At 45.0% G+C, this 19217-nt stretch overlaps 1 protein-coding gene across 4 annotated transcripts in view; it reads left to right on the top strand.

The window, feature by feature from the left end:
• Positions 1-19217, top strand: part of pgm3 (phosphoglucomutase 3) — a 206427-nt gene that overhangs the window by 93190 nt on the left and 94020 nt on the right. For 3 of the 4 annotated variants that reach the window (XM_085982099.1, XM_085982100.1, XM_085982098.1), the window contains exons 7-10: positions 2994-3077; positions 6571-6669; positions 9071-9190; positions 9683-9805. In XM_085982099.1, coding sequence (XP_085838225.1) covers positions 2994-3077; positions 6571-6669; positions 9071-9190; positions 9683-9805 — 426 coding nt within the window. The remainder of the gene's footprint in view (positions 1-2993; positions 3078-6570; positions 6670-9070; positions 9191-9682; positions 9806-19217) is intronic. The other variant, XM_085982101.1, reaches the window with a different exon arrangement.

Below are 19217 nucleotides of genomic sequence, written 5' to 3'. Positions count from 1 at the left end.
AAAAGCAAGCCTGAAGGCTTTGTGTCTTAATGCGAGGAGCATTCGTAATAAGGTGGATGAATTAGCTGCGCAAATAGATGTAAACGGATATGATGTAATTGGAATTACGGAGACATGGCTCCAGAGTGACCAAGGCTGGGAATTCAACATCCAGGGGTATTCAATATTCTGGAAGAACAGGCAAAAAGGAAAAGGAGGTGGGGTAGCATTGCTGGTTAAAGAGGAGATTAACACAATAGTAAGGAAGGATATTAGCTCTGATGATGTGGAATCTGTATGGGGAGAACTGAGAAATACCATGGGGCAGAAAACGTTAGTGGGAGTTGTATACAGACCCCCAAACAGTAATGTTGAGGTTGGGGCTGGCATTAAATGGGAAATTAGAGACGTGTGCAATAAGGGCACAGAGTTATCATGGGTGACTTTAATCTACCTATAGATTGGGCTAACCAAATTTGTAACAATACTGTGGAGGAGGAATTCCTAGAGCGTATACGGGATAGTTTACTGGACCAATATGTCGAGGAACCAACTAGAGATCAGGCCATCTTAGACTGGGTATTATGTAATGAGAAAGGATTAATTAGCAATCTTGTTGTGCGAGGCCCCTTGGGGAGGAGCGATCATAGTATGATAGAATTCTTCATTAAGATGGAGAGTGAAGTAGTTGACTCAGAGACTAGGGTCCTGAATTTAAATAAAGGAAACTATGATGGTATGAGGCGCGAGTTGGCTAGGATGGATTGGGGAACGTTACTTAAAGGGTTGACGGTGGATAGGCAATGGCAAACATTTAAAGATCGCATGGATGAACTACAGAATTTGTTCATCCCTGTTTGGCATAAAAATAAAACAAAAAAGGTGACTCAACCGTGGCTAATAAGGGAAATTAGGAATACCATAAGATCCAAGGAGAGGACATATAAATTGGCCAGAAAAATCAGCAAACCTGAGGATTGGGAGCAGTTTAGGATTCAGCAAAGGAGGACAAAGGGATTCATTAAGAGGGGGAAAATAGAATATGAGAGTAAGCTTTCAGGGAACATAAAAACTGACTGTAAAAGCTTCTATAGATATGTGAAGAGAAAAAGATTGGTGAAGTCAAGCGTAGGTCCCTTGCAGTCAGAATCGGGGGAATTTATAATTGGGAACAAAGAAATGGCAGACCAATTAAATACATACTTTGGTTCTGTCTTCACAAAGGAGGACACAAATAACCTTCCAGAGATGTTGGGGAACACAGGGTCCAATGAGAGGGAGGAACTGAATGACATCAGTATTTGTAGGGAAATGGTTTTCGGGAAATTGATGTCATTGAAGGCCGATAAATCCCCAGGGCCTGATAATCTACATCCTAATGTACTTAAGGAAGTGGCCCTAGAAATAGCAGATGCATTGCTGGTCATCTTCCAAAATTCTATAGACTCTGGAATAGCTCCCATGGATTGGAGGGTAGCTAATGTAACCCCACTATTTAAAAAAGGTGGTCGAGAGAAAACGGGGAATTATAGACCAGTAAGACTGACATCGGTAGTGGGGAAAATGCTAGAGTCCATTATAAAAGATGTAATAGCAGAGCACTTGGAAAACAGTGACAGGATTGGACAAAGTCAACATAGATTTACAAAAGGTAAATCATGCTTGACTAATCTACTGGAATTTTTTGAGGATGTGACTGGTAGAATAGTTAAAGCACATGGGATTGGGGGTAAGGTACTGACTTGGATAGAGAACTGGTTGGCAGACAGGAAGCAAAGAGTTGGAATAAACGGGTCATTTTCCGAGTGGCAGGCAGTGGGGTACCGCAGGGAACGGTGCTAGGACCCCAGCTATTCACAATCTATATTAATGATCTAGACGAGGGAACTAGATGTAATATCTCCAGGTTTGCAGATGACACAAAGCTGGGTGGGCGTGTGTGCTGTGAGGACGATGCAGAGAAACTCCAGTATGATTTGGACAGGTTGGGTGATTGGGCAGATGCATGGCAGATGCAGTATAATGTGGATAAATGCGAGGTTAGCCACTTTGGTGGCAAAAACAGGAAGACAGATTATTATCTGAATGGCAGTAGATTGGGAAAAGGGGAAGTGCAACGAGACCTGGGTGTACTTGTGCACCAGTTGCTGAAGGTAAGCATGCAGGTGGTTAAGAAGGCAAATGGTATGTTGGCCTTCATAGTGAGAGGATTCAAGTACAGGAGCAAGGATGTCTTGCTGCAGTTGTACAGGGCCTTGGTGAGACCACATCTTGAGTATTGTGTGCAGTTTTGGTCACCTTATCTGAGGAAGGATGTTCTTGCCATGGAGAGAGTGCAGCGAAGATTCACCAGACTGATACCTGGGATGGCAGGAATGACGTATGAGGAGAGATGGGGTCGATTTGGCTTATATTCGCTAGAGTTTAGAAGAATGGGAGGGGATCTCATTGAAACTTATAAAATTCTAACAGGACTAGACAGACTAGATGCAGGAAGGATGTTCCCGATGGCAGGGGAGTCCAGAACCAGGGGTCACAGTCTAAGGATAAGTGGTAAACCATTTAGGACTGAGATGAGGAGGAATTTCTTCACCCAGAGAGTGGTGAACTTGTGGAATTCTCTACCACAGAAGGCAGTTGAGGCCAACTTATTAAATATATTCAAGAAGGAGTTAGATATATTTCTCAAGGCTAAAGGGATCAAGGGATATGGGGAGAAAGCAGGGACAGGGTACTGAATATGGATGATCAGCCATGATCTCATTAAATGGCGGAACAGGCTCGAGGGGCTGAATGGCCTACTCCTGCTCCTATCTTCTATGTTTCCATGTTTCAGCTTTGCTCCAGATTTTGATTGGTCCTTAAGTCCAGATTCGTACTGCACATGTTTCGCATTGATGTGAAAAGGAAAGAGATTCATACCAATGCTAAACTAGTAATGCACCATAATTACCAGAGTGGACTGTGAGTGAATATTGGCAGTAGAGCTAATTATCCTTTTTTTTATTGCTCAGGCAGATTTGGACTTGCATATAGCAGTGGTGCAGACTGCCTATGCAAATAGAAGCTCAACAAGATACATTGAAGAGGTTATGAAGGTAATAACATTCTGAGACTGGATTATTTCTCAACTTCAGTAGTTTCAAAAGTTGCTTCAAATCCATTTTAGCAACATCCCCTGAATTAACTTAATGTGTAACTTTACTAGACAGAGTTGCATCAATCGGTGCAGCCAGGAACAGAACAAAGCAAGTTTTAAAAAAATCGTTCCTGGGATGTGGGCGTCGCTGGCAAAGCCAGCATTTATTGCCCATCCCTAGTTGCCTTTGAGAAGGTGGTGGTGAGCCGCCTTCTTGATCCGCTGCAGTCCGTGTGGTGAAGCTACTGCCACACTGCTGTTAGGGAGGGAGTTCCAGGATTTTGACCCAGCAACGAGGAAGGAATGGTGATGTATTGCCAAGTCAGAATGGTGTGTGACTTGGAGGGGAACTTGGAGGTGGTGGTGTTCCCATGTGGCTGCTACCTTTATCCTTCTAGGTGGTAGAGGTCGTGGGTTTGAGAGGTGCTGCCGAAGAAGCCTTGGCGAGTTGCTGCAGTGCATCTAGTAGATGGTACACACTGCAGCCATGGTGCGCCGGTGGTGGAGGGAGTGAATGTTTAAGGTGGTGGATATGGTGCCAATCAAGCAGGCTGCTTTGTCCTGGATGGTGTCGAGCTTCTTGAGTGTTGTTGGAGCTGCACTCATCCAGGCAAGTGGAGAGTATTCCATCACACTCCTGACTTGTAGATGGTGGAAAGGCTTTGGGGAGCCAGGAGGTGAGAGACTTGCCACAGAATAACCAGCCTCTGACCTGCTCTTGTAGCCACAGTATTTATGTGGCTGGTCCAGTTAAGAATCTGGTCAATGGTGACCCCCATAAAGTTGAAGGTGGGGGATTCGGCGATGGTAAAGCTGTTAAATGTCAAGGGGCAGTAGTTAGAATCTTGTTGGAGATAGTCATTGCCTGGCACTTGTGTGGCGTGAATGCTACTTGCCACTTATCAGCCCAAGCCTAAATGTCGTCCAGGTTTTGTTGCATGCGGGCACAGACTGCTTCATTATCTGAGGAGTTGCGACTGGAACTGAACACTGTGCAGCCATCAGCGAACATCCCCACTTCTGACCTTATGATGGAGGGAAGGTCATTGATGAAGCAGCTGAAGATGGTTGGGCCTAGGACACTGCCCTGAGGAACTCCTGCAGCACTGTCCTGGGGCTGAGATGATTGACCTCCAACAACCACAATCGCCTTCCTTTGTGTTAGGTATGACTCCAGCCAGTGGAGAGTTTTCCCCCTGATTTCCATTGACTTCAATTTTACGAGGGCTCCTTGATGCCAGACTCGGTCAAATGATGCCTTGATGTCAAGGGCAGTCACTCTCACCTCACCTCTGGAATTCAGCTCCTTTGTCCATGTTTGAACCAAGGTTGTAATGAGGTCTGGAGCCGAGTGGTCCTGTTGGAACCCAAACTGGGCATCAGTGAGCAGGTTATTGGTGAGTAAGTGCCGCTTGATAGCACTGTCGACGACACCTTCCATCACTTTGCTGATGATTGAGAGTAGACCGATGGGGCGGTAATTTGTTGGATTAGATTTGTTCTGCTTTTTGAGGACAGGACATACCTGGGCAGTTTTCCAGATTGTCGGATAGATGCCAGTGTTGTAGCTGTACTGGAACAGCTTGGCTAGAGGCGCGGCTAGTTCTGGAGCACAAGTCTTCAGCACGATAGCCGGGATGGTGTCAGGGCCCATAACCTTTGCTGTATCCAGTGAGCTCAGCTGTTTCTTGGAGTGAATCTAATTGGCTGAAGACTGGCTTCTGTGATGGTGGGGACCTCGGGAGGAGGCCGAGATGCATCATCCACTCGGCACTTCTGGCTGAAGATGGTTGCAAACGATTTTGCCTTGTCTTTTGCACTCACGTGCTGGGCTCTGCCATCATTGAGGATGGGGATGTTCTTGGAGCCTCTTCCTCCTGTTAGTTGTTTAATTGTCCACCACCATTCATGACTGGATGTTGCAGGACTGCAGAGCTTTGAATCTGATCTGTTGGTTGCGGGATCGCTTAGCCCTGTCTATAGCATGTTCCTTCTGCTGTTTAGCAGCATGTTGTCCTGTGTTGCAGCTTTCCCAGGTTGGCACCTCATTTTTAGGGACGCCTGGTGTTGCTCCTGGCATGCTCTTCTACACTCCTCATTGAACCAGAGTTGGTCCCCTGACTTGATGGTAATGGTAGAGTAAGGGATATGCCAGGCCATGAGGTTACAGATTGTGGTGGTATACAATTCTGCTGATGGCCCACAGCGCCTCATGGATGCCCAGTTTTGAGCTGCTAGATCTGTTCTGAATCTATCCCATTTAGCATGGTGGTAGTGCCACACAACACGATGGAGGGTGTCCTGAGTGTGAAGACGGGACTTTGTCTCCACAAGGACTGTATGGTGGTCACTCCTACCAATACTGTCATGGACAGATGCATCTGCGACAAGTAGGTTGGTGAGGACGAGGTCAAATAGTTTTTTCCCTCATGTTGGTTCCCTCACCACCTGTCACAGGCCCAGTCTGGCAGTTATGTCGTTCAGGCCTCGGTCAGCTTGGTCAGTAGTGGTGCTACCGAGCCACTCTTGGTAATGGACATTGAAATCCCCCACCCAGAGTACATTCTGTGCCCTTGCTACCCTCAGTGCTTCTTCCAAATGGTGTTCAACATGGAGGAGTACTGATTCATCAGCTGAGGGAGGGCGGTAGGTGGTAATCAGCAGGAGGTTTCCTTGCCCATGCTTGACCTGAAGGCATGAGACTTCATGGGGTCCAGAGTCAATGTTGAGGACTCCCAGGGCCACTCCTTCCCGACTGTATACCACTGTGCTGCCACCCCTGGTGGGTCTGTCCTGCCAGTGGGACAGGACAGGGATGATGATGGAGCAGTTTGGGACATTGGCTGAAAGATATGATTCTGTGAGTATGACTATGTCAGGCTGTTGCTTGACTAGTCTGTGGAACAGCTTTCCCAATTTTGGCACAAGTACCCAGATGTTGTTGAGGAGGACTTTGCAGGGTTGACTGGGCTGGGTGTGCCGTTGCCGTGTCTGAAGCTGATGCCGAGGTCGATGCCGGGTAGGCTGTCTGGTTTCATTTTTGGTATTTTTCGTAGCGGCTTGTTACATCTGAGTGGCTTTCTAGGCCATTTCAGAATCAACCACAGTGCTGTGTATCTGGAGTAACCTGTAGGCCAGACTAGGTAAGGACGGCAGATTTCCTTCCCTAAAGGACATTAGTGAACCAGATGGGTTTTTAGGACAATCCGGTAGTTTCATGGTCGCCATGACTGATGCTTGCTTTTTTAAAATTCCAGATTTACTTAATTTACTGAATGTAAATTCCCCAGCTGCCGTGGTGAGATTTGAATTCACGTCTCTGGATCATTAGTCCAGGCCTCTGGATTACCAGTCCAGTAACATAACCACTAAGTTAATAATCGACACATAATCCAAGTTTGGATTTAAACAGTTGGCTGATTTCTAATATGTATGCTTGTGGTTTTTCTTAGGTTCCTGTACACTGTGTGAATACAGGAGTGAAATATTTGCACCATAAAGCTCAGGAATTTGATGTTGGGGTTTACTTTGAAGCAAATGGCCATGGCACAGTAAGTGGCAGTCTGAATGGAGAGCTCGTCTGCTCTGTTCGTTTGTGGTATAGAAGGATTCATGGTATTTGGAATTGAGAGAATACCTGTTCTGTTGCATTAAAGACTGAATTTATGACATGAAATAAAATATTTAAATTGTAGGCTCGCATAGCATATTCTGGTAAATTTGTGTTACTTTCATCATATGGTGATTTGTTGTATATTAGTGGGAGTGAAAGGGGCACATACGCCCCTGCAAACGTACGTCCCTGCAAACATGTGTCCCTGCAAACGTACATCCATGCAAAAAATTGGAGGCAGTTAACATGGCTGTCTTTACACTTTTTAGTCGCTAGTTACAGAGAAACCTTGAGTGGGCCTAGGACCAGGATGCCTGAGGTGCGATTTATGGTACGAGAAGGTGAGGTGAGAAAGGATGATGCACTTTACCTGTCCACAATAGCTACCCGAGTATGCATTCCCAAAGAGTGTCATTGTGTCCTCACAGTGTACCTTGTGAAGAGGTTGTGATCTCAATTTTAGTTTAGTCAGCTTGCTGTGATATAATACCTATTCATTGCATTCTACATTTTTAGTGTAAATAGACACAGTCTTTATTAACCTTGCTAAACCTTGAGGCCTTAGATTGCAAAGAGGAAATCAAAGATAACAATGACAAATCTTGAAATTACTTGCTGTCATAGTCGAGACTCGCTGGACTGAAGTTTCCTCCCAAGTAATAGTAGAACGCACGCAGAAAGGTGCTGTAAACCCCAGTGGAATCTGTCATTATTAACTTAATCCCATTACAATTATACTTTAGGATGTCTTGAGGACATGAAAGGTGCTGTTTAAATACAAGTCGTTCCTTTCTTACAGAACCAGAGTACCAAAATAAAAACATAGAAGATAGGAGCAGGAGTAGGCCATTCGGCCCCTCAAGCCTGCTCCGCCATTTAATGAGATCATGGCTGATCATCCAAATTCAGTACCCTGTCCCTGCTTTCTCCCCATATCCCTTTAGCCTTAAGAAATATATCTAACTCCTTCTTGAATATATTTAATGAATTGGCCTCAACTGCCTTCTGTGGTAGAGAATTCCACGGGTTCACCACTCTCTGGGTGAAGAAATTCCTCCTCATCTCTGTCCTAAATGGCTTCCCCCTTATCTTTAGACTGTGACCCTTAGTTCTGGACTCCCTCGCCATCGGGAACATCCTTCCTGCATCTAGTCTGTCTAGTCCTGTTAGAATTTTATAAGTTTCAATGAGATCCCCTCTCATTCTTCTAAACTCCAGCGAATATAAGCCCAATCGACCCAATCTCTCCTCATACGTCATTCCTGCCATCCCAGGTATCAGTCTGGTGAATCTTCGCTGCACTCCCTCCATGGCAAGAACATGCTTCCTCAGATAAGGCGACCAAAACTGCACACAATACTGAAGGTGTGGTCTCACCAAGGCCCTGTACAACTGCAGCAAGACATCCTTGCTCCTGTACTCAAATCCACTCGCTATGAAGGCCAACATACCATTTGCCTTCTTAACTGCCTGCTGCACCTGCATGCTTACCTTCAGCGACTAGTGCACAAGGGCACCCAGGTCTTGTTGCACTTCCCCTTCTCCCAATCTATTGCCGTTCAGATAATAATCTGCCTTCCTGTTTTTGCCACCAAAGTGGATAACCTCGCATTTATTCACATTATACTGCATCTGCCATGCATCTGCCCAATCACCCAACCTGTCCAAATCATACTGGAGTTTCTCGGCATCTTCCTCACAGCACACACGCCCACCCAGCTTTGTGTCGTCTGCAAACTTGGAGATATTACATCTAGTTCCCTCGTCTAGATCATTATTGTGAATAGCTGGGGTCCTAGTATTCTAACTCAATAGAGTTAGACAAATGAGAGAAAAACAAAATACCATGGATGCTGGAAATCTGAAATATAAACAGAAAATGCTGGAAATATACTCAGCAGGCCAGGCAGTATCTGTGGAGAGAAAACAGGGTTAATGTTTCAGGTTGGTGACCTTTCGTCAGAACTGGAAAAAGTTGGAGATGTAACAGGGTTTAAGCATGGACAGGGAAAGGGAGGAGGGGAGGAAAGAACAAAAGGGATGGTCTGTGATAGGGTGGATGGCAGGAAAGATTAAATGAGAGAACAAAGCTCGTCTGTGACACGAAGCAATGTTTTAAAAAGGGCTACAGGTTAGATTTACAATCACTCTAGTATTTGCATCATTTTTGGGGGGAGGGGGGGGAATTAGAAGCCCCCCTGCTAGGAGGGACACCCCGTTGCTTGCATGGTAGAAATTATAGATTTAAAATACTGCTCTTGGAGTTGAGAATGCCACCTTCAATAATATTGCTTTAAGTGAATCAGAAAATGCCTCTGCTTATTTTTTCCCCTTTTAAGGTACTCTTCAGTAAAACAGCAGAGAGCAAAATCAAACAGATGGCCCAGGACAAAAACCAAGTGGGAGAGAAAAGCAATGCAGCTAAAATGCTTGAAAATATCATTGATCTAATCAACCAGGCGAGTAAAAGTTGGTAAATACAGCATGTAACAGTGTGCTTTACGTAGCTATTTGATGTACACCTTCCTATTACCTCTTGATGGGCTGCATGCTGGTAATTTCCTTAAGTACCAATGAAGAGTGCAAGAGGAGCCTGGACTGACTCACCTCCCTGACCTGCAGAAGCAACTGGCATTCGCTTGATGCCCTCCGACAACAGCACACCAGGGAGCTCAGTGAGCCGGGTGTGTTGGTGAAAACCAGTAGTACAGCTAGAGATTTTCGTTAATTATTGAACAGCTTAATTCTATGGAAAGTGAATATTGCTCGTCCTGTAATAGTGCAAGCAAAATCTACCTATCTTAACTAAAAATTTCCTTTTACTGACAGGAAGTACAAATGGACTTGTCTGACTACTCTTAGCTATGTTTGGCAAGATCTACCTCGATCTTTGAAGAGCACGATTAAGCAGTCAGATCCACTTACTCTGAGCTCTGATTCCTACTTTACAGACTGTGGGTGATGCCATATCAGACCTGCTGACAATAGAGGCTATCCTGTCCATCAAGGGCTTCACAATCCAGCAATGGGATTTAATTTACACTGACCTTCCTAACCGGCAACTAAAAGTGAAGGTGAGTCCATTCTTTACACTACATTCATTTAAAAGATAAGAGGCTTTGAAGGAATCATTCAAAGGCAGGAAGGGGACAAAGAACCACAGGTGCTTATTAGTAGAGTCCACCGTGGCTTAGTGGTAGCATCTCATCTCTAAATTTGACTGTTGTGGGTTCAAGTCCCACTCCAGAGACTTGCGTAGGTAATACAATAGCAAAATACTGCGGATGCTGGAAATCTGAAATAACAACAGAAAACACTGGAAAAACTCAGCAGGCCAGGCAGCATCCGTGGAGAGAGAAACAGAGTTAACGTTTCAGGTCAAAGACCTTTCGTCAGAACTGGAAACAAGCAGGAAAAGGAACAGATTTTTAAGCAAGTTTAGGGGTTGGGAAATCAGGGAGGGGATGAAAGAACAAAAGGGAAGGTCTGTGATAGGATGGAAGGCAGGAGAAGAAAAGAGGCATTAAGAGATATTCAAGGCAAGAGGAGGTGGTAATGGGACAGGTTAAGAAACAAAGGATGGCTCTAGATGGAGTGTGAATTGCGCTGGCAGAATGAAAGGCAGCTGCCCTGTGGGAGGGGGAAAAAAGAAAGCCAAACAAAAAGTGTGGATAAAAAATGTGATAGGGGCCAAGGTTATGATCTGAAATTGTTGAACTCTATGTTGAGTCCAGAGGGCTGTAAAGTGCCTAATCGAAAAATGAGGTGCTGTTCCTCGAGCTAGGTAATCTGGGTTGACACTCCAGTGCAGTACTAAGGGAGTGCTGCACTGTCGCAGGTGCCGTCTTTCGGGTGAGACGTCCAATGTCTGCCCCTTCAGGTGGACGTAAAAGATCCCACGGCACTATTCAAAGAAGAATGGCTGCGTCTATTTGCAACACAAGTGGGTTGGACCAGATTTCTGATTGGTCCCCTGGAGGACAAGACACACCCAACAGTTTGTCTGGAATGTGTAATTTGATCCTGTCTGCTGTCGAGTAATTCAAGTTCTCTGCAATGTGTAATTTGATCCAGTCATTGTAGGCAGATAGGCTATAGAGTTCAGAGTGCTGCTTTGATTGTACAGTATGGTTAAAGAAGGTGCAAAGTGAGAATGGTGATATGGTAGGATGCACAAAGTGGAGCTGTAGTTAGTTTTGTGAAGATCCTGTGTTATCTAGTGTTCTGCAATTGTAATTATAGTTGCCCTTGGCTGGTAAAATAAAAGACTTTATACTCTAATTAGTGGGTTAGTTACTTCTTTGGAGTTTTATGGGTTTTGTTTTCCTTCTGGAAGTGATAAAAAAATCTTTTAATTCTGAATGAAGGGACCAAGGTCAAGACTGCAATTTTTAAGGCAGAAATGTTCATTAAAATAGGAAATAGAAAACAAGAAGTGCAAATACTCAATGGCCTCTGGATCTCAGGTGGTGCTATTATAGCAGGAAGCTGGTGAGGATTTGCCAGTCAATAAACCAATGGGTGCGGGCATGTGTCTGTCTGTGCTAGTTTTCCAGAAGCATCATCTTTCCTTCAATTACACAAATTGAAATGTAATACTTTACACTTGAGTTGAATGTGATGATATCTCGTTAATAGGATAATGGCCCAGAAATTCGGGTCGGGGGCTTCCCGCGGGTGTTACCTTGCGCGCCGGCAGTTGAGCTGTAGGGCCCCGTGGAATTCCGCTCCGGGGCCTGGCCCAGCTGCCGGCGCGCAGTGCTTGCGTGTCCCAGGGGTGTAGTTAGTGCGATGCGTCCCCTGGGATCACGTGAGCCATGGGCAGCCAATCGGAGGAGGGAAAAGACCATTCATAAGATTGACAGGAAGACCTGTCAAAACTTATGAATACTACGGCCCCAAAATAGCAGTAAACCTTCAAATATTTTTTTTTTTAAATCACACTTTTTAAATTAACTATAAATTACATTAAATAACTATTTTAAACAATAATTTAAATTTTTGAAAAAATAATTTTATATTCTAACGGGGCTAAAAATAAAATTACCTTGCTTTAAAGTATTTAAAAATAATAAACCTGTGGAAAAAATGTTTTAATTTTAATTAATTGACCACTTACCTTGTAAAAAGCAGGCCTTACGCCTGCTTTTTACATTTCTAAATACTGCAGGCTTACGATCCCGGGAAAACCTGCAAAAAAAAACCTAAGTTCAAAGCGCACGCGCAGCCTCTCCTGCGCGCGCGTTCGACCTCTGAACCCCTTCGTTCAGAGGATCGGAAGTGCCGGTTTCCCGCGCATGTGCAGTACATGCTGGAAACCGGCACTTCCAGTCGGCCTAGTGCGTACTCACCCGTGGAGACCCGAATTTCTGGGCCATTGTATTAGTAGGTTCAGGACAATCTAAAAATACATTTGTTCAAGGATATTAACTTGTTGTACAAACAACATGGACTAAAATAGTACCAGTAAACACATTTCTATTGTTAGAACATAAAGAGTAGCAGGAGTGAACCATTTGGCCCCTCGAGCCTGCTCCACCATTCAATAAGATCATGGCTGATTATCGACCTTATCTCCACCTTCCTGCACTATCCCCATATCCCTTGATTCCCTTAATATCCAAAAATCTTTCGATCTCTGTCTTGAACATACTCAACGACTGAGCCTCCACAGCCCTCTGGGGTAGAAAATTCCAAAGATTCACCACCCTCTGAGTGAAGAAATTTCTCCTCATCTCAGTCCTAAATGGCCGACCACTTATTCTGAGACTGTGACCCCTGGTTCTAGACTGCCTGCATCTACCCTGTCAAGCCCTGTAAGAATTTTATAAGTTTCAATGAGATCACCTCTCATTCTTCTAAACTCTAGAGAATATAGGCCTAGTCTACTCAATCTCTCCTCATAGGACAATCCCCCCATCCCAGGAATCAGTCTAGTGAACCTATCGTTAGTACCAGTTTGATGACTAAGACAGTTTAATTTGGAATAAGTACAATACACCGATCCATAACAGTAGTGAAATCTAACCATACTTATTGGAGTCGGTACATATCAACTACATTGCACCTTAGATATAATTGAATGTACAGGTAACTCTTTGTTATCCGGCACTGACGGGACCGGCGTGTTGCCAGTTGAGCAAAAATTCCAGATGACGGAGAGGGTTATCTACCGAGGCTATTTTTAACAAAGAAAAATAAAAAAATCAAGAAATGTGCAGTATACAGTAATTGGGTACTCACCTACAGAATGTTGTGTTAAATGGATGGTGGAAGATGCTTGATTAAGTACAGTACTGCCAGTTGAGGGTAATGCAATGCAATGGCCACCAGCAGCATGGGAGACACAGTACCCCTGTAAAATGGCGGATCAGAAGAGACTACCGGCAGCGCGGGAGAGTCAGACTCCTGTTAAAGGAGTATTGAGGTGTTCCGACTTCCGACAGCGCCAAGAAGCCGAGTAGTGGCAGTTTGGAGAACTACCCCCACTGACTAACTCGGCCACCGCGGGAGACTCAGACTCGGCAACATTGCCAGTTATTGAGGTGTTGTTTTCGGAGTGAGAATTTTGCCGGTTAATAGAGAATTCCAGATATTTAGGTGCCGTTTAAACGAGCTTCCTGTAATTGTAACACTACCAAATGGCCAAATTGTGGGAAAATGTATAATGAGTGATATAATCTATTATCCTTTTATTTAATCTTCACAAACTGTTCTGCTGCTCTACATTTTGACACTTTTTATTGTGGGTTATATCAGTATTGTCAAGCTCAAAATAATGCTGCAGGCAGCAAGGCTCCAGCTGCTGCCTGGGCGCATGCCCGACCGATCGAGTACGCAAAACGGTCTTCAGGCTCCCCCATACGGGCGCACGCAGAAGGACTGATGCGCTTGCAAGCAATCACTCCCAAGAAGAGCAGGGGAGTTTGTGCAGTGTCCATAAAAACACATTATCTGGTCATTAGCTCATTGCTTTTTGTGGGAGCTTGCTGAGCACAAATTGGCTGCAGCTTTTCACTACATTACAACAGTGACTACACTTCAAAAAGTACTTCATTGGCTGTAAAGCACTTTGGGATGTCCTGAGGTGGTGACTGGAGCTATATAAATGCCTGTCTGTCCTGTCTTATACTATTTGGTTACAGAGGAGCACATACCTGGAAGTAGGTGACTTATTGGAACAGTTCAACAATTTTACATATAGAATCATACCTGTGTCGGCTCTTTGAAAGAGCTATCCAATTAATCGTACTCCCTTGCTCTTTCCCCATAGTCAGTTTCCACATGTACGCTGACGACATTTATTCCAATGTTGGGAGGACTCGTAAAAATCAACATTTCATTGTGCAGTACACACGTCTGCTGCATATATGACAAATTGAATTGAATTGAATTGACATCCAGCTCTACCTCACCACCACTTCTCTCAACCCCTCCACTGTCTTTAAATTGTCAGACTGCTTGTCTGACATCCAGTACTGAGCAGAAATTTTCTCCAACTAACTATTGGGAAGACGAAAGTTATTGTCTTTGGTCCCCGCCACAAACTCCGTTCCCTAGCCACCGGCTCCATCCCTTGCCCTGGCAACTGTCTGAGGCTGAACCAGACTGTTTGCAACCTTGGTGTGGTATTTGATCCCAAGATGAGCTTCCGACTACATATCTGCGCCATCACTAAGACCGCCTACATCCGCCACCGTAACATCGCCCGTCTCCGCCCCGCCTCAGCTCATCCGCTGCTGAAACTCTCCTCCATGCCTTTTTTACCTCTAGACTCGACTATTCCACTGCACTCCTGGCCAGACTCCCATCTACCACCCTCCGTAAACTTAAACTCATCCAAAACTCTGCTGCCCGTGTCTTAACTCGCACCAAGTCCCGTTCACTCATCACCCCTGTGCTCGCTGACCTACATTGGCACCTGGTTGAGCAACGCCTCAATTTTAAAATTCTCATCCTTGTTTTCAAATCCCTCCATGGCCTCGCCCTTCCCTATCTCTGTAACCTCCTCCAGACCCACAACCCTCATATCTGCGCTCCTCCAATTCTGGCGTCTGGTGCATCCCTGATTTTAATCGTTCCACCATTGGCGGCCGTGCCTTCAGCTGCCGAGGCCCTAAGATCGGGAATTCCCCCCCTAAACCTCTCCACCTCTTTAAGACGCTCCTTAAAATCTACCTCTTTGACCAAGATTTTGGTCACCTGCCCTAATGTCTCCTTATGTGGCTCGTGTCAAACGTTATTTGTTAAACGTTGCTTTTTGTGGTATATATCAACGATCTTGACTTGAATATAGGGGGTATGATTAAGAAGTTTGCAGATGATACTAAAATCGGTCGTGTGGTTGATACTGAAGAAGGAAGCTGTAGACTGCAGGAAGATATCAATAAATTGGTCAGGTGGGCAGAACAGTGCCAAATGGAATTCAATCCGGAGAAGTGTGAGGTAATGCATTTGGGGAGGGCTAACAAGGAAAGGGAATATACATTAAATGGTAGGACACTGAGTAGTGTAGAGGAACAAAGGGACCTTGGATTGCATGTCCACAGATCCCTGAAGGTAGCAGGTCAAGTAGATAAGGTGGTTAAGAAGGCATACGGAATGCTTGCCTTTATTAGCCGTGGCATAGAATACAAGAGCAGGGGGGTTATGCTTCAACTGTATAAAACACTAGTTAGGCCTCAGCTAGAGTACTGCATGCAGTTCTGGTCACCACATTACAGGAAAGATGTGATTGCACTAGAGAGGGTACAGAGGAGATTTACAAGGATTTGCCGGGAGTTGAGAATCTTAGCTATGAGGAAAGACTGGATAGGCTGGGTTTGTTTTCCTTGGAACAGAGGAGGCTGAGGGGAGACCTTTATTGAAGTGTATAAAATTATGAAGCGCCAAGATAAAGTGGATAGAAAGGACCTATTTCCCTTTAGAAGAGGAGTCAAAAACCAGAGGGCACAGATTTAAAGTAATTGGTGGCAGGTTTAGAGAGGATTTGAGGGGAAATTTCTTCACCCAGAGGGTTGTGGGGGTCTGGAACTCACTGCCTGAAAGGGTGGTAGAGGCAGGAACCCCAACCACATTTAAAAAGTACTTGGATGTGCACTTGGGATGCTCTAACCTGCAGGGCTACGGACCAAGAGCTGGGAAGTGGGATTAGGCTGGATACATAGAAACATAGAAGATAGGAGCAGGAGTAGGCCGTTCGGCCCCTCAAGCCTGTTCCGCCATTTAATGAGATCATGGTTGATTATCCAAATTCAGTACCCTGTCCCTGCTTTCTCCCCATATCACTTGATCCCTTTAGCCTTGAGAAATATATCTAACTCCTTCTTGAATATATTTAATAAGTTGGCCTCAACTGCCTTCTGTGGTAGAGAATTCCACAGGTTCACCACTCTCTGGATGAAGAAATTCCTCCTCATCTCAGTCCTAAATGGCTTACCCCTTATCCTTAGACTGTGACCCCTGGTTCGGGACTCCCCTGCCATCGGGAACATCCTTCCTGCATCTAGTCTTGTCTGGTCCTGTTAGAATTTTATAAGTTTCAATGAGATCCCCTCTCATTCTTCTAAACTCTAGCGAATATAAGCCTAATCGACCCAATCTCTCTTCATACGCCATTCCTGCCATCCCAGGTATCAGTCTGGTGAATCTTCGCTGCACTCCCTCCATGGCAAGAACATCCTTCCTCAGATAAGGCGACCAAAACTGCACACAATACTCAAGGTGTGGTCTCACCAAGGCCCTGTACAACTGCAGCAAGACCTCCTTGCTCCTGTACTCGAATCCTCTCGCTATGAAGGCCAACATACCATTTGCCTTCTTAACCGCCTGCTGCACCTGCATGCTTACTTTCAGTGACTGGTGCACAAGGACACCCAGGTCTCGTTGCAATTCCCCTTTTCCCAATCTATTGCCGTTCAGATAATAATCTGTCTTCCTGCTTTTGCCACCTAAGTGGATAACCTTGCATTTATCCGCATTATACTGCATCTGCCATGCATCTGCCTAATCACCCAACCTGTCCAAATCATACTGGAGTTTCTCTGCATCCTCCTCACAGCACACACGCCCACCCAGCTTTGTGTCGTCTGCAAACTTGGAGATATTACATCTAGTTCCCTCGTCTAGATCATCATTAATATATATTGTGAATAGCTGGGGTCCTAGCACCGATCCAGCAGGCGGTTAAGAAGGCAAATGGTATGTTGGCCTTCGTAGCGAGAGGGTTCGAGTACAGGAACAAGGATGTCTTGCTGCAGTTGTACAGGGCCTTGGTGAGACCACATCTTGAGTATTGTGTGCAGTTTTGGTCGCCTTATCTGAGGAAGGATGTTCTTGCCATGGAAGGAGTTCAGCGAAGATTCACCAGGCTGATACCTGGGATGGCAGGAATGACGTATGAGGAGAGATTGGGTCGATTGGGCTTGCACTCGCTAGAGTTTAGAAGAATGAGAGGGGATCTCATTGAAACTTATAAAATTCTGACAGGACTGGACAGACTAGATGCAGGAAGGATGTTCCCGATGGTCGGGGAGTCCGGAACCAGGGGTCACAGTCTAAGGATAAGGGGTAGACCATTTAGGACAGAAATGAGGAGGAATTTCTTCACCCAGAGAGTGGTGAACCTGTGGAATTCTCTACCACAGAAGGCAGTAGAGGCCAATACATTAAATATATTCAAGAAGGAGTTGCATATATTTCTTAAGGCTAAAGGGATCAAGGGATATGGGGAGAAAGCAGGGACCGGGTACTGAATTTGGATGATCAGCCATGATCGCATTGAATGGCGGAGCAGGCTCGAGGGGCCGAATGGCCTACTCCTGCTCCTATCTTCTATGTTTCTATGATCCATGCGGTACCCCACTAGTCACTGCCTGCCACTCGGAAAAAGACCCATTTATTCCAACTCTTTGCTTCCTGTCTACCAACCAGTTCTCTATCCAAGTCAGTACCTTACCCCCAATCCCATGTGCTTTAACTTTACACGCTAATCTCTTATGCGGGACCTTATCGAAAGCCTTCTGAAAGTCCAAATACACCATCCACTGGTTCTCCCTTATCTATTTTACCAGTTACATCCTCAAAAAATTCCAGTAGATTAGTCAAGCATGATTTACCTTTTGTAAATCCATGTTGACTTTGTCCAATCCTGTCACTGTTTTCCAAGTGCTTTGCTATTACATCTTTTATAATGGACTCTAGCATTTTCCCGCTACCGATATCAGGCTTACCGGTCTATCATTCCCCGTTTTCTCCCTACCACCATTTTTAAATAGTGGGGTTACATTAGCTACCCTCCAATCCATGGGAACTGTTCCAGAGTCTATAGAATTTTGGAAGATGACCAGCAATGCATCTACTATTTCTAGAACCACTTCCTTAAGTACCCTCGGATGTAGATGAGGGGATTTATCGGCCTTCAATCCCGTCAATTTCCCTAACACCATTTCCCTACAAATACTGATTTTATTCAATTCCTCCCTCTCATTAGACCCTATGTTCCCCGACATCTCTGGGAGGTTATTTGTGTCCTCCTTTGTGAAGACAGAACCAAAGTATGTATTTAATTGGTCTGCCATTTCTTTGTTCCCAATGATAAATTCCCCTGATTCTGACTGCAAGGGACCTACGCTTGACTTCACCAATCTTTTTCTCTTCACATATCTATAGAACCTTTTACAGTTAGTTTTTATGTTCCCTGCAAGCTTACTCTCATAGAAACATAGAAGATAGGAGCAAGAGTAGGCCATTCGGCCCTTCGAGCCTGCTCTGCCATTCAATGAGATCATGGCTGATCATTCAAATTCAGTACCCTGTCCCTGCCTTCTCCCCATATCCCTTGATCCCTTTAGCCTTAAGAAATATATCCAACTCTTTCTTGAATATATTTAATGAACTGGCCTCCAACGCCCTCTGTGGCAGAGAATTCCACAGGTTCACCACTCTCTGGGTGAAGAAATTCCTCCTCATTTCAGTCCTAAATGTCCTACCCCTTATCCTTAGACTATGACCCCTGGTTCTGGACTCCCTGACCATCGGGAACATCCTTCCAGCATCTAGTCTGTCCAGGCCTGACAGAATTTTATAGGTTTCGATGAGATCCCCTCTCAATCTTCTAAACTCCAGTGAGTATAAGCCCAATCGACACAATCTCTCCTCATACGTCATTCCTGCCATCCCAGGTATCAGCCTGGTGAATCTTCGCTGCACTCCTTCCATGGCAAGAACGTCCTTCCTCAGATAAGGCGACCAGAACTGCACACAATACTCAAGGTGCGGTCTCACCAAGGCCATGTACAACTGTAGCAAGACATCCTTGTTCCTGTACTCGAACCCTCTTGCTACAAAGGCCAACATACCATTTGCCTTCTTAACCGCCTGCTGCACCTGCATGCTTACCTTCAGCGGCTGGTGCACAAGAACACCCAGGTCTCTTTGCACTTCCCCTTCTCCCAATCTATTGCCATTCAAATAATAATCTGCCTT

The sequence above is a fragment of the Somniosus microcephalus genome, chromosome 3 (genome assembly GCF_052327205.1).
Source record: "Somniosus microcephalus isolate GS21.2 chromosome 3, FLI_Smic_1.0, whole genome shotgun sequence".
Classification (NCBI taxonomy): Eukaryota; Metazoa; Chordata; class Chondrichthyes; order Squaliformes; family Somniosidae; genus Somniosus; species Somniosus microcephalus.
This window is presented reverse-complemented; position numbering and strand designations above follow the sequence as displayed.